The sequence below is a fragment of the Dama dama genome, chromosome 9 (assembly GCF_033118175.1).
Source record: "Dama dama isolate Ldn47 chromosome 9, ASM3311817v1, whole genome shotgun sequence".
NCBI classification, from domain to species: domain Eukaryota; kingdom Metazoa; phylum Chordata; class Mammalia; order Artiodactyla; family Cervidae; genus Dama; species Dama dama.
The window spans coordinates 14237200-14252655 of record NC_083689.1 but is presented as its reverse complement, the minus strand read 5'-3'; the positions used below and the strand labels follow the sequence as shown (position 1 = coordinate 14252655).

General features: G+C 47.3%; 1 protein-coding gene across 1 annotated transcript; it reads left to right on the top strand.

The window, feature by feature from the left end:
* The first annotated feature begins 3360 nt into the window (after positions 1-3360).
* On the top strand, positions 3361-11626 carry LOC133061816 (zinc finger protein 333-like). Its single transcript, XM_061150045.1, has 5 exons — positions 3361-3378; positions 3700-3788; positions 5063-5158; positions 5848-5924; positions 7027-11626. The coding sequence occupies exons 1-5, from the start codon at positions 3368-3370 to the stop codon at positions 8122-8124; spliced, it is 1371 nt and encodes a 456-aa protein (XP_061006028.1). The 5' UTR covers positions 3361-3367; the 3' UTR covers positions 8125-11626.
* Positions 11627-15456: the final 3830 nt, after the last annotated feature.

The following is a 15456-nucleotide window of genomic DNA, read 5'->3' as shown; positions in this document are numbered from 1 at the left end:
GTCTCGAAATCCAAGGTGTGGGACTTCCCTGGTGGTCCAGTGGTTAAGACTCCACACTTCCAATGCAGGGGGCATGAGTTCAATCCCTGGTCAGGGAACTAAGATTCCACATGCTGTGCAGTGCAGCCAAAAAAAAAAAAAAAAAAAGAAAGAAAAGAAAAGCAACAAGAAATCCAAGTTCCCAGAGGCCTGGTAAGGGCCAGCCTTGCCAGCTGGCCTTGCTAAGGTGAGCAGTCAGGAGGGCTGTGTTAACTTATGTCTGTACAGTAGGGAAGTATGCTGCTGCTGCTGCTAAGTCGCTTCAGTTGTGTCTGACTCTGTGTGACCCCATAGATGGCAGCCTATCAGGCTCCCCCATCCCTGGGATTCTCCAGGCAAGAATACTGGAGTGAGTTGCCATTTCCTTCTCCAGTGAATGAAAGTGAAAAGTGAAAGTGAAGTAGCTCAGTGGTGCCTGACTCTTCGAGACCTCATGGACCGCAGCCTACCAGGCTCCTCCGTCCATGGGATTTTCCAGGCAAGAGTACTGGAGTGGGTTACCATTGCCTTCTCCGAGGGAAGCATGGAACTATGTAAGATGTATTCAGGAGGTCAAGTTGAGATAGTTTGGTGGGTCATGTATACATTCATTTACCAGACAACTGGGGGCACTTATGGGAAGGGGACTGGGGGCTTCCCTGGTGGCTTTGCAGTAAAGAACCCACCTGCCAATGCAGGAGAAGCGTGCTGGCGTCCCGATAGGACACCAGCAAGTGACGGGGCAGGAACTTGCACAGGAGTGGAGGAGGCTGGGGTTGGGTGCCGAAGCCCAGCAAAGTGGAAATGTTTAGTCACTCTTTCATGTCCGACTCTTTGAGACCCTATGGACTGTAGCCTGTCAGGCTCCTCTGTCCAGGGGATTTTCCAAGCAAGAATACTGGAGTGGGTTGCCATTCTCTTCTCCAGGGGGATCTTCCTGACCCAGGTCTCCCGCATTGCAGACAAATACTTTACCAACTGAGCCACCAGGGAAGCCCTCCTAAGCCTAGGTGGGGTGGGTTTTAACATAGGGGGACTGGACGACTGAACATTTCTACTAGATCCTCCCTGGAGATGGAGGTCACAGGGGACTCTAGTGAGGTGCTGGTCATTGAATGGTGGTGTTTTGGAACTGAATACGAGGTGAGGGAATGAGTACAGAGTTTGCCCATGATGGGGAATGGAGAGATAAAACAGTAGCCAGAGGGAGAGGTGGGGTATTATAGCTGTATTGTGCTCCCCCGCCCAGACTCTACTGAAGTTCTAACCCCTGGTACCTGTGAACATGACCTTGTTTGGAAATAGAGTCTTCGCAGATGACATCAGGTTAAGATGAGGTCATGGCAGTGGACCCTAATCCCATATGAACGGTGCCATTTTAAAAAGGGGAAGATGCCTTGTGAAGACAGGGACACATGGGGGAGAAGGTCACATGACAACAGAGGCAGCAATTTGAGGGACGCAGTTATAAGCCCAGGATTGACCTTCACCACCAGAAACCAAGGTTTTTCCAGTAGTCATGTATGGATGTGAGAGTTGGACCATAAAGAAGGCTGAGTGCCAAAGAATTGATGCGTTTGAATTGTGGTGCTGGAGGAGACTCTTGAGAATCCCTTCGACTGCACGGAGATCGAACCAGTCAACCCGAAAGGAAATCAGTCCTGAATATTCATTGGAAGGACTGATGCTGAAGCTGATGCTCCAATAGTTTGGCCACGTGATGCGAAGACTTGACTCACTGGAAAAGACCCTGATGCTGGGAAAGATTGAGGGCAGGAGAAGGGGGTGACATAGAATGAGATGGTTAGATGGCATCTCTGACTCAATGGACGTGAATCTGAGCAAACTCTGGGAGGTAGGGAAGGACAGGGGAACTTGGTGTGCTGCAGTCTTTGGGGTTGCAAAGAGTCGGATACGACTTAAGGACTGAATAACAACCACCACCATAAGCCAAGAAAAGGCAAGGAATGACTCAGCTGGAGTCTGAGAGGGAGTGTGGCCCCTCCAACGGCTTGATCCTGGACTTCCAGCTGCTGGAACTCTGAGAGAATACAATTCTGTTGTTTTAAGCCACTCTCTTGTGGGTTTTTTTTTTTTTAATACCTACCCTGGGAAACTAATACCATGGGATCAGGGATTGGACGTGGTTCAGATTTAATGACCAAGGGAAAGGTCCCACTGAGAGGGGAAGTGGGGGTATCGGGAGATGGGATTGTGGGGCATCACTTCTCTATAACAGGCCAGAGTGAGGAGCCTGGTGTAGGGGAGGAATGTTATCGATTTGAAGATGGGAAAGGAAGGACACTTTCTTCTCAGGCAGGCTCCCAAGGAAGTGGTGGTTTCTGTGCTCTGCTTGTGGTAAGTCCTGGGCGGTACCAACCCTGCAGAGTTGGGGCAGAGGAAGGGGCCCTGCAGTCAGGGAGGAACAGCTGACTCAGGGCTGAGTCAAGGGGGAGAAAGGGGCACTGTAGAAACCTCAGCATCTGTTGGTGGATCAAGACTGTGACTCCAGAGATTTGGAATGGAGGAAATGTGTGTGTGTTTCTTTTTTTAAAGCACTTGTTAACAGTAAAAATAAAAATGTTTTAGTTTTTATTGGGGTATAGCCAGTTGATGATGTTGTGATAGTTTCAGGTGAACTGTGAAGCTGAATCATATATATAGGACTCAGCCATATGCATACATGTATCCGTTGTCCCCCAAACTCCCCTCCTATCCGGGCTGCCACATAACATTGAACAGAGTTCCATGCAGAAGCACTTGACATTTAATGAATTTCCCACCATGTGGCTTCCAGCTGGTGTGGTGGTGTTCAGTTGCTAAGTCATGTCCAACCCCTTTTGACCTCATGGACTGTAGCCCGCCAGGCTCTTCTGTCCCTGGGATTTCCCAGGCAAGAATACTGAAGTGGGTTGCCATTTCCTTCTCTGCAAGCCCCGTCCCCCCACCCTTAGTCTTCTTCTCGGCTCTTCTGCTGTAGAATTTGGCCTTCATGATGACAGGCTGCTTTGGGAGCTTTTTGTTCCCCAGATCTTTCTGATCACATCATTGATAGGACAGCTTCAGTCTTATCCTCAACAGCACTTATCTGGATCTTCTCACCAACTAAGGTCAACAGTTTATCAAGGCTGACAGTTGCACAGAAGCTCTGGTTCCCCTTTAAATGGTAATGCCTTGTACCGACTTTCCCAACGTCTCCTGGGTGATATTCGTTCAAGCTGATCCTGTGGTGAAGTAGGCCACCAGTGTTAGCTCAGCTTCCTGGGTGTTTCCCATGATGCGGCCATGGCTCATGTGGCCTCCAAGTTTTCAGGTCTTCCTTAGTTTGGTTGGAATATTGGCGGCCGAGATGAAAGAGCTGTGTGTGTTTCTGTATATTTCTGTGTGTTTGTGTGTGTGCTTGTGTATGTGTGGTGCTGGGCCTCTAGTGGTATCTGTGTGTGTGTGTGTGTGTGTCTCTGCACATAGTGTATGCATGTGTGGGTACTGGTGTGGGTGAGTGTGCCCACGTGCCCAAGTAGCTGTGGGTGTGTGCAAGCATATGTGCATGCACATCTCAGTGTACAGTATGTGTGTGTGTGTTTGTCCAAGGGTGTGTGTGCACCTGTAGTCATGCACAGTCACGGTGGGCAGCCTCAGCCCTGCTGCTGAGACCCTTACGGCTCCCCTGTTCTTCTGCAGCTCTGTCTGCTCAGGGCCCTGCCTGGCTCCAGAAGGAGAGCATGGAAGAAGCAGCCATGACTCCTGGGGGACTGGCCACCTGTCCACAGGTAAGCTGGAAGTCCTTGCTCTTCTTCCTGATTTGCCTCCTTGTCCCCTCCCCTTGTCTGGGAGCTTCTCAATCCCACAGGGCTGGTTTCTAGGCTTCCAGGCACTGGGCCTCTAGTGGTGGGTGAGCAGCGACCTCACCTGCTGGACCCTGGGGTTAGGGGCGAGGGTTTCCATGCTAGTTTTTGTTTTATTTTAAATCACTCATTTACTTTTGGCTGCACTGGGTCTTTGTAGCCGCGCTCAGGCTTTCTCTCATTGCAGCGAGCAAGGGCCACTCTTCGTTGCAGTGCATGGGCTTCTCATTGCAGTGGCTGCTCTTCTTGTGGTGCATGGGCTCTGGGCACACAGGCTTCAGTAGTTGTGACACGTGGGCTTAGTCTCCCCGTGGCATATGGGATCTTCTCGGACCAGGAATCGAACCTGTGTCCCCTGCATTGGCAGGCAGATTCTTACCCACTATGCCACCAGGGAAGTCCTGGCTAGTTGTTAGTAGCTAAGTCCTGTCATGAAGTTGAGGTCCTTGGCTGCCATACTTCAGGACGCTCTCATTTTTGGAGGGAAGAATAGATGGAGAAAAGTTGCAGTTCTGAGGCCTGAGCTGAGGGACCTTAGAACTATATCTGAACATCCTGTGCATGGGAGTCTCCCTTCCCCAGGCCTGCAAGCCCCTCACTGTCCTCTTGAGTCCTGGAGGGGCTGGCCTCTGGCTGAGCTCCTGGATGTGCATTTTAGGAGCCAGTCACCTTCGCGGATGTGGCCGTGCTATTCACACCGGAAGAATGGCTGTTTCTAGACTCTGCCCAGAAAAGCCTATACAGAGACATGATGCTGGAGAACTACAGGAACCTGGCCTCTGTGGGCAAGGCCAGCCTTGCTGCTTCATGCACACATTCATGCAGCCACTGTGGGTTCCCAGAACTGTGCTGGTCTGGGGAATCCAGAGGTGAAGAGACAGAGAGGTCCTGCCCTCATGGTGCTTATTATAGTCTTGTGGCTTCCTCATGGAAATGAAGGCTTGTCTGGTCTTCCTGGGCTTCTTAAGTGCCTTCTTGAGCCGGGCCCTGGGTTGTGGGGATTAGAGAGTCCTACTGTTCTTTGGGACCCATTGAGGGAGCTTGTACCTTAGTTCCTTTGTGAAGGAAGCCTACATCAGAATGTAGGTGTGCCCTTTTTGCTGTTTCCATCTCCAGTGACCCTGAAGACTTCAGAGTATCAGCCCCTGTTGCATGGCAGGCACAGTCTGCTCACACCCTGCATCTTTTCCCATAAGCAGGTGATCAACTCTGCAAAACCAGGATGTCTTCCCATATGGAGCAAAGAGAAGAGCTGTGCGTCACTGAGAGAGGGGTCTTCCCAGGAGCCCAGTTAGGTGAGCACTAGGCAGGCGAGGGGAGCACCAGCTCTGGGTGCTAAGATGAGTGTGTAAGATTTAGAAACACTTTCAGTATCCTTGATGGGGAAGGCAGTTGGGTTGAGCTTCCTCAGTAAATTTCACTTTCTTTACTCTTTCCCTTGCTTTTTTACCTCTAACACTTTACTCTGGCTTCATAGAGCATAGAGTAAATTATCCTACCTCCTTTTTACATTCAGCACTTTGATGTGTATATTTCATCCAGTTCTTCCCCACTATGTTTTTAACTAATACTTTCTCTCAACATCAGGTTCAGTCTTCATGGAATCCTTTCTTAGAAAATTATCTACTATTTCCACTCCTTGTTCCTGTGATTACTTAACTCTTCACATAGCCAAACAGCTTAAAATTTTTTTGCTCCTTAATATGTTCCTTTTTTAAAAAAAAAATTATTTTTTGGCTACATCACGTGGCCTGTGAGATCTTAGTCCCCCAACCAGAGATCGAACCTGGACCCCCTGCATTGGAAGTGTGGTGTCTTAACCACTGGACCAGGGAAGTCCTGATATGTTCCTCTTATTCAGTTTCTTCACATATTTAGGATCAATATTAAAAAAAATCTGCATGTATCTAGCTTACTGGTCCTTTTGACTCCAGAGTTTCCTTCCCTGTGCACTTGATATTTTCTCCCCCTTAATTCATTCCAGGTCCTCACCTTCAACACCAAGACTCCATTCCTAATCAAGATATTTTGGCAGCGATTCCATCCATTGGCATGAAAAGGGTAAGGCTTAAGGGATTATTCTTGGTCCTCTACAGTGGGAATTGCTGTAGGCTAGAAACTCAAGAAGCTCAGAGAGAGATTCAAGGCAAGTGGTACTCACCTAGGAGAAGGCAGTTTGTTGGGAGAGAGTCTGTGAATGTCATCAATTAGGGGAAAAAAACTCTAAATGTAGATCAAGATGTATCTCACAGAGTTCCCAAAGCTAATCGTTTTTAAAACCTTTTTATTTTGTATTGGGGTATAGCTGATTAATAATGTGTTTCAGGTAAGTGTTCAGTTTCAGGAGAACAGTGAAGGGACTCAGTCATACATATGCATGTCTCCATTCTCCCCCAAACTCCCCTCCAATCTAGGCTGCCACATAACATTGAGCAAAGTTTCCTGTGCTCTACAATAGGTCCTTGTTGGTTATCCATTTTAGATACAGCAGTGTGTACATGTCCATCCCAACCCAAACTCCCTAACTGTCCCTTCCTGTTCACCCCCCCCCCACCCCGCGCCACCTCCCCTCCACTCAGCAGCCATAAGTTTGTACTGTTAAGTCTGTGAGACTGTGTTTTGCAAGTGAGGTCATTAATATCGTTTATTTTTAGATTCCATGTATAAGGCATGTCATAAGATAGTTCTCCTTCTCTGACTTACTTCACTCCATGTGACAGTCTCTGTGTCCATCCATATTGCTGCAGATGGCATTATTTCATTCTTTTAATGGCTGAGTAGTGTTCCATTACTTTATCTTCTTTATCCATTCCTCTGTCGATGGACATTTAGGTTGCTTCCATGTCTTGTCTGTTGTAAACAGTGCAAAGTTGACCATTTTTGTAAATCTGACACAGATGTAGAACATTCAAGACTCAATTTAGTCTTTAACAATTAAAAAAAAAAATCTACTTCTAAGAAGTCCCATGAAGGTAATGAAAATGATAGCTCTTTGTGGCAGAGTATCCTCTTGAAGGAAGTCAGGGTAGAAATGGCAGAGATACACTAGGACGGTATAAGTTTGAACCATAGGACTGCCTCTCTCCTACACACAATTTGCTTGTGGGAGAATACCTGTGACTGCAGTAAAGCCTCTGGTCTTCCCATTTTCCTCACTTGACAGGAGCCACCTCAGGTCGGAGAAAACCTCTATAAATATGATGAGCTTGGGAAGCCCTTTGACAGCATCAAACCGCTTTTTCAGTACCCGCGATTTCCTACTGAAGGAAGCCCCTTTGAAGGCCGAGAGAGCCGAAAATCCTTCCTCCGGACCACCCGCCTCATCGTGCCTGAGAAAGTCCCCAGCGGGGACAAAACCTACACGTGCGACAAATGTGCAAGATCCTTCTGGTACAGCTCCGAGCTCATCCGGCACGAGAAGACGCACACCGCGGAGAAATGCTTCAAGTGTCAGGAGTGCCGGCAGGCCTTCAAGTACTTCTCCAACCTGCGGCGCCACCTGAAGACCCACGGCGGCGAGAAGCCCTTCGAGTGCAGCCAGTGCGGGAAGACCTTCACGAGGAACTTCAACCTGATCCTGCACCAGAGGAACCACATGGGCGAGAAGCCCTACTCGTGCAAGGACTGTGGCAAGGCTTTCACCCAGCTGTCCTCGCTGAGGAGCCACATGCGGACCCACACCGGAGAGAAGCCCTTCGAATGCGGCCACTGTGGGAAGACCTTCCGGGAGCACTCGTCGCTGAAGACGCACGTGCGGACCCACACCCGAGAGAAGCCCTACCAGTGCACCCACTGCGGGAAGCCCTTCCGCACGAGCACCAACCTGAACGTGCACAAGCGGATCCACACCGGCGAGAAGCTCTACGAGTGCGCCACCTGCGGGCAGGTCCTGATTCGGCTCTCCACCCTCAAGAGTCACATGCGGATCCACACCGGAGAGAAGCCCTACCCGTGCCCGGAGTGCGGGCGCGCCTTCGGCGAGCCCTCATCCCTCAGGAAGCACGCGAGGACTCACACCCGCAAGAAGCCCTACGTGTGCCCGCAGTGCGGGCGAGCCTTCGGCCAGTCCTCGCACCTCATCGTCCACGTGAGAACCCACACCACGGGGAGACCCTACGAATGCACTCAGTGTGACAAAGCCTTCCGACACAGCTCTTCACTCAGCGTGCACAAGAGGGTTCACGCCAGGGGAGAAAACGTCAGGACCGGCGACCTGCCTTTATCTGTGTCTCTGCCCATGGAAGGGCCCCTTGCTGATTAACCTCCTGTTTCTACAGACTAAGCACCCGGGGCGGTAATCATCTCTCCTAGTACTCCTTTAGCGACATCCTCTATGGTGGCTCAGTGGTGAAGAATCGCCTGCCGATGCAGGAGAGGAGGGTTCTATCCCTGGGTTTGGAAGATGCCCTGGAGAAGGAAATGGCAACCCACTCCAGTATTCTTGCCTGGGAAATCCCATGGATCCTGGTGGGCTGCAGACCCTGGGGTCACAGAGACTCAGACACGACTGAGCACGTGTATACACACGTAACACACCACAAGCAGAGCGTGTGATCTTTATGTTGTTGAATGTTAAGTATTTATGGAGATTTGCTTTTAGGTCTAGGGCTTCCCTGATGGCTCAGGCGGTAAAGCATCTGCCTGCAATGCGGGAGACCTGGGTTCGATCCCTGGGTTGGGAAAAGAACCCTTGGAGAAGGAAATAGCAACCCACTCCAGTACTCTTGCCTGGAAAATGGCATGTCTTGGTAGTTGCCTGCGAAAACTGCCCCTTCTTACTTGCAAAAGCAACTAGGTATTTTTGTTCAGATTGGGACTATGCAATGTACATATATTTTGTGGCTTAAAGCAAGAGAATTTTATTCTCTCACACTTCTGGAGGGCAGAAGTTGAAATCCAGGTGTCTGCAGGGCCACGTTCCCTCTAAAGTCTCTAGGAGAGGAGGCTTCTTTGCCTCTTTCCACTTTGGGTGGCCCCAGGTGTGCCTTGCCTTGTGGCAGCATCGCCCCCATCGCTGCCTCCATCTTCACATGGCCTTCTCCTCTGTGTGTCTGTGTCCTCTCCTGTGTCTTCGAAGTGTCTCTTATAAGGACACATCATTGGACTTAGGGTCTACCCAGATATCCAGGATGGCCTCATCTCAAGATCTTTAATCTAATGACATCCACAAAGACCCTTTTCCAACTGAGTTCACAACCAGAGTTTCTAGGTGGACATATCTTTCTGTGATGGTGGTGGTGGGGGCCGCATTCAAACCACTACACCATCAGGGAATGCGCATGATTACAATACTTCCACCTCCCTGTCCTTCTTGCTGGCAGTGGAGGCCACGTTCTCCAGTCCTGGCCAGCAAGGGGCATCTTTGAGTGTGAGTCCTGGGGAAAATGTCACAAAGGAATGGTTTCATTTAGCCAGATCCCTCTCCTTCTTCCCCGGTGGCTCGGACAGTGAAAAATCTGCCCACAATGCGGGATACCCAGCTTCAGTCCCTGGGTCAGGAAGATCCCCTGGAGAAGGGAGTGGCTACCTACTCCAGTATTCTTGCCTGGAGAATTCCATGAACAGAGGAGTCTGGCGGACTACAGTCCATGGGGTCACAAAGAGTCTTCAGACACGACTGAGCGACTAACACTTCACTTTCTCTCCTTCTTGCCTTTTGTACAAGCTGGCACCATATCTGGTGCTAGAGGAGGCATCCTGTGACCACAGGGGCGAAAGCAGCAGTCTAAAGAGAGCGTGGGGGACTTCCCTAGTGGTCCCGTGGTTAGGACTTTGAGCTTCCAATACAGGGCTGAGGGTGTGATCCCTGGTCAGGGAGCTAAGATCCCACAGCTGTATGGTGCTGCCAAATTAAACATATAAAAATAATAGATTAAAAAATAATAGTTTGTGGCCAGAGCTACAACCATCCTGGTTCCCTGGTTGGTATCCTTGTGTGGGTGTACCAGCCCTGGGTTGTTTGTTTCTGGACATCTTGTTTACACGAAAAAGTTGCACTTCTTACTGGTACATGACATTGTCTTTTTTGGGGGGAGGGGAGTTTGGGGGAGGGCAGGGATGGATTTATTGTGGCTGAATGCAGTCTCTAACTGATGCACTTAATATATGGTTCATTTTTATAAATGCTTCTTGGATGGTGGAAGTCAATGTATGGTATCCTATAAATGTCCACTAGATGGAGCATGCTCTTTGTGTATAAAAGTCTTTTACACATTTTAAAATACTGGTTTCTGTCTTAGCTCGGGCTGCTATAACAAAAATACTGGGTGGCTTACAAAGAACAGAAATGTATTCCTCACAGTTCTAGAGGTGGGAAGTCCAAGATCACAGCTGGCAGATTTGATGTCTGGGGAGGCCCCACTTCCTAGTTCATAAATGGCCATCTTTTTGCCATGTCTCACATGGCAGAAGGGGAGCAAGAGAACTCCCTGGAGTCTCTTTTGTAAGGGCACTGATCTCATTCATGAGAGCTCCATCCCTATGACCTGATCACCTCCCAAGGGCCTCACCTCTTAACCATGTCCTTGGGAGTTAGACTTCAGCATATCAACTCCAGGGAGCACCAACATTCAGTCCTTAACAGTTTCCAGTCTATCATTTACTGAGAAAGTTCCATTAAACTCTCCTACCATATGTATGAATTGCTGAATGAGTCTTTTAATTCAAATTTCATATATTTTGAAGCAATGGAATTAAAAGATTTTTGACATCTTGTAAGCTTTCAGTTAATTGTTCCTTTTATTCTTCTAGTGGCCATCTTTCTCCCTAGCAGTGAATATTCAGCCATTCATCATCATAATAGCAAGTAATTATTTAGTGCTTATTATTGCTAGATAGTATTATAGCTACTACCCTGAACTTTGTATCTTTTAAGTTATTTAGTCTTTACAATGACACTTTGAGGAAGGTACTGTTATTATCCCCAATTCACAGATGAGGAAACTGAGGCCTGATAAGTTAACTGAGGTCCTGCAGGTGGTAAGTGACAGTCTGGCTCTCGCTACAGAACTTCACTGCAGGGAGCTGTTGTCCATTTCGCCTGAACTCACAGAGTTCTGTTTTTGTGTTTTAAAGTTTTGTTTTTTTTTCCCTACACTGAAAGGCTTTGTGGGATCTCAGTTCCCTGACAAAGGATTGAACCCACACCCTTGGTAGTGAAAGTGCAGAGTCCTAACCACTGGATTGCCAGGGAATTCCTCTCAAGTTCTTTAATTGAGACATAACTTACATAAAAGTCCGTAAGTCTTGGTGTTCACCTCAGTGAATTATATATATTTATCTATGCTACTCTAGAGTAGGGAATGGCTACTCACTGCAGTATTCTTGCCTGGAGAAGTCCATGGACAGAGAGCCTGGTGGGCTACAGTTCATAGGATCACAAAGTTGGACATGACTGAGTGACACTTTCACACCACCCACATTAAAAAAAAAAAAAAATTCTATCTTCCCAGAAGGTTCTCTTGGGCCCGACCCAGGTCAGTAAGCCCCATCTCCATAGTTAACCAGTATTCTGACTTCTGTCACCATAGATTTGTTTTTCCTGTTCAGAAAAATAGAACCACACAGTACGCCTTCTTGTGTCTGATGTTTTCACTTAATATAGTGCCTATGAACTTTATCTTTGTCACATTACCAGTAGATCTCTTTTAAAATTGCTGTGTAATATTCCATTGTCTGAATACACTACAGTTAAAAAATTTCACTCTGTTTATGGACATCTGGGTTCTTTCCCAATGCTGTTATGAATAAAGCTGCTATGAGTATTCTTGTGTACATCTTCTTGGGAACATATCTCCTTATTTCTCTTGGGTATAAAACCTAGACGTGGTATTTCTGGGTCGTTGCATAGGCATATTTTTAGCTTCGGTAGATATTGGTAAACAGTTTTCCAGAGTGGTTGAAACGGTTCATACTTCCATCATCAATCGGGAATCCCTGGTGACTGGTAATGTGGTAAAGGAGAAGACCACCTGCAGTGGAGGAGATGCAAGTTCAGTTCCTGGGTTGGGGAGATCCCCTGGTGAAGGGAATGGCAACTCACTCCAGTGTTCTTGCCTGGGAAATCCCATGGACAGAGGAGTCTGGCAGGCTACAGTCCGTGGGGTTGAGAAAGTGTTGGACACAACTCAGTGACTAAACAACCAACCACCACATCAGTAGATTAAAGTTTCATTTGCTTCATATCCTTGACAGCACATGCTACTGTCAATTTATTTATAGCTGTATTAGTGGGTAAGTGATTTCTTATGTTTTACCTTGCTTTATTTTGTGTGTGTGAATAGTGATGTAGATTGCTGCACGGTAATTTCATCCATTCTCTTTTGTACACCTCTCTTCAGTGTGACTTTGATGCTCCTCTTATCAAGAGGTGGTGTTTATTTCTCTACCCTTTGAAGATGAACCTGATCACATGACTTTCTTTGGCCAGTGAAACATTATCAAACACAATAGAAATAGAAGCTAGAAAACACATTGGGGGTCTTCCCTGGTGGTCCAATTGTTAGGAATCCACCTGCCAGTGTAGGGGACACTGGTTTGATCCCTAGTCCAGGAAGATCCCACAGGCCATGGGGCAACTCACTCTGTGAGCCAAAGCTATTGAGTCTGTGCTCTAGAGCCTGGGAGCTGCAGTGAACTGAAAACTGCCCACCCTAGAGCCTGTGCTCTGCAACAAAGAGAACCCTCTGCAATGAGAAGCCTGTGCACTGCACTAGAGAGGAGACCATCCTTACTGCAACGAACGTAAGCAACGAAGACCCAGTGCAGCCAAAAGTAAATAATTAAAGAAGAAAAACACATTAGCCTTTGCCATCTTTTAGCTCAAGATTAGATTCTTGAGGACAGTGTGATGAAGCCTAGGCCAGCTTCCTCTAGGATTAGACACCACATGGAGAGAGAGGATTTCCTGACGGTCAGCAACAATCCTCAGACAGGTGAGTGAGGCCTCCTTAGACCATCTGACTCCAGACAAGCCATCAGGTGAATTAAGTCTCGTGAATGACCCTGGGTATCAGAACTGCCCAGCTGAGTTCATCTCAAATGCTGACTCAAAGAATTGTGAGCATATAAGCTGGTCAGGCAGCAATACATAACTGACACAGACGTTTGTATCAGAAATAAGATGTGGCTGAAACAAAAGCTTAAAGTGTGGCACTGACTTTAGAACTTTGCAGCAAGAAAGCAGATGAGAAGGGTGAGGAAACTTAGTGGCTGGAAATATGGTGAGAAAACTGCCGCGAGAGGTTCGGAAAAGGCTTTGTGGTTATGTGGTAGGGAAGCCACTGGTGGTAATGTTGTCTGTAGTAACTTAGGAGATAGAACATGTACTTAGTGATGCTGTGGATCTGGCTGAGGAGGGAGACTTTCTCCCCATCTCTGGCCCTCTCCATAATCTTCCTTATGAGTGCCTGGTGGTGCAAGAAAAATCTTGAGTGGGTTAGAACTTGTCTTGTGTGTGAGGCTTCCAGATTCTCTATCATACACACATCTGGCATTCAACACTTGGTTACAAATTTTAGCAGGCACCTTACTCTCGTGTCTTCATCCAGTGCTCATATCCATATCTCTGTGCGTATCTCTTCCCCTAGATTTCAGGTTAGTTGGTTACACCTTCTGGGTTCAAGAAAGTAATGTGGGGTGTTTTTTTTTTGTTTGTTTGTGTGTGTGTTTCTTTTTATATTTTATTTAGACTTTTTATTTTGTATTTTATTTTGTACTGGGGCATTGCCAATGAACAATGTTGTGATAGTCTCAGGTGAACAGGGAAGGGACTCAGCCATACATATACGTGTACCCATTCTCCTCCTAACTCCCCTCCCATCCAGGCTGTCACATGACATTGACCAGAGTTCCCTGTGCTATACAGTAGGTCCTCGGTTATCCATTTTAATTTTTATTTATTCTGAAATTTTTGTTTAATTTTGGCTGTGGCAGTTCTTTGTTGCTGCATGTGAGCTTTCTCTAACTGCGATGAGCAGGGGCACAGACGTCTCCTGTGGTGGCTTCTCCTGTTGCAGAACGCTGGTTTTAGAGAGAGCAGGCTCAGTAGTTGTGGCTCACAGTCTTAGTTGCCCCGTGACCTGTGGACTCTTCCCGGACCAGGGATTGAACCCATGTCCCCTGCATTGGCAGGCAGATTCTTAACCCATGCACCACCAGGGAAGTCCTATCCATTTAAAATACAGCAATGTGTACATGTCCATCCCTAACGATCCCTTCCCTCCAGGAAATTATGTTTCTGCCAATTATTCAGGTTTTTCTTGTTGCTGTGGTGGCAGCAAAGTGTGCCAGTTTTCTATATCCATGATGGAAGCCAGAAACGGGGTTCTTTACTTCCTAAGTCACACTGCTTTGGGGAATTGTTTACTGGACTTTATCTTCCTCTTTTCTGTAAGGTCCCTGAGATTAGAGACCACATTGAGCCTGCTCAGTGTTACTTCCTTTAAACCTAGCATTGTTCCTGACAGAAAATAAACTTTAAATGTACTCACTAAGTCTACATGAATTCACATAGTCAAATGCTCCTAAATGGAGGATGTACATGCAATGCCATGCCTCCTTGGAAGGGGGCAAGTAGAGACTGTGTTTCTCCTACATCAACTTGCTGCTTGACAGCTGTACCTAGTAACGGGAGAGATGCAAATGATGCTCTCATGGCCACCCCAATGTTGGTAGCTTAACAAAGAAACCCCCTCTTTTTTGGCATTTGGGTGCCTGTTTGATTTCTGTGTAGGAATAGACTTGCCCAGGGAGTTTCCTAATTTAGGGTGAATGCCAGCTAGACTCTTGTACCTCATCCTAGAGCAGTCTGGTGCTTGTGCTGACTCCAACTTACTGCCCTCCCCACTGCTTCCCATAGATTCTGGACTTTCAAACATCTTTCCCCTAAGATTCTTTCATGGATCTCTACTGCTCTCAGAAAGAAGTTCACATTTCCTAGCCTAGCCCTGGAGAATCGTAGTTCCATCATCCCAGTTACTTATCTGGAAAACAATCCACCCCTGAGATGCTCCATCCTGTTATCCCTCAGCCCACAGTGCCTACTGCCTATCTATCCCGCAGGCCTCATTTACAAATGATGCCATAAAGCTCACATGTGTTGACCGTCCTGTGCATTGCCAGGCACCAGGCTAGGTTCTATCCCAGCCATTTTCTTTTTCATTTTCTGTTTTTCTTTGTATCCACTCCAGTTATGTTAATTAGACAAGAGAGCAATTTAGTAGAAAGAGCACAAGCTTTGCCATTAAACAAGCACAGACTCTGATTCTTGTCCCTGCCAGTCACTAGTTTTGTGATATCAGACCTGTCTCCTCATTGACTGACCAGTAGATTGATGCCAGTTTTAGAGCTGAGGGAATCCTTTAGTGAGATATTCACAAAGCTTTCTTTTGCAGGTGAGCTGGGGGCAGTTGCATCCTTTGCTCCCTTATTAGTAGGAAACTTGAGCCACCACCAAGCAGGCAGGCTGTACTTTTACTGGTAATGCCAGGAATACAGAGCAGAACTGTGGGTCTCATAATAACCCATGAGGAAGAAAGAATGTATGTTAGATATTTCCTGTCAGTTCATCTACGGAACACATGCATATAAATTC

Coding starts and splice junctions, on each gene's coding strand:
- LOC133061816 (XM_061150045.1), top strand. Junction 5,159..5,847: donor CTTCCCAGGAGCCCAGTTAG/GTGAGCACTAGG, acceptor AATTCATTCCAG/GTCCTCACCTTCAACACCAA. Junction 5,925..7,026: donor CATCCATTGGCATGAAAAGG/GTAAGGCTTAAG, acceptor CTCACTTGACAG/GAGCCACCTCAGGTCGGAGA.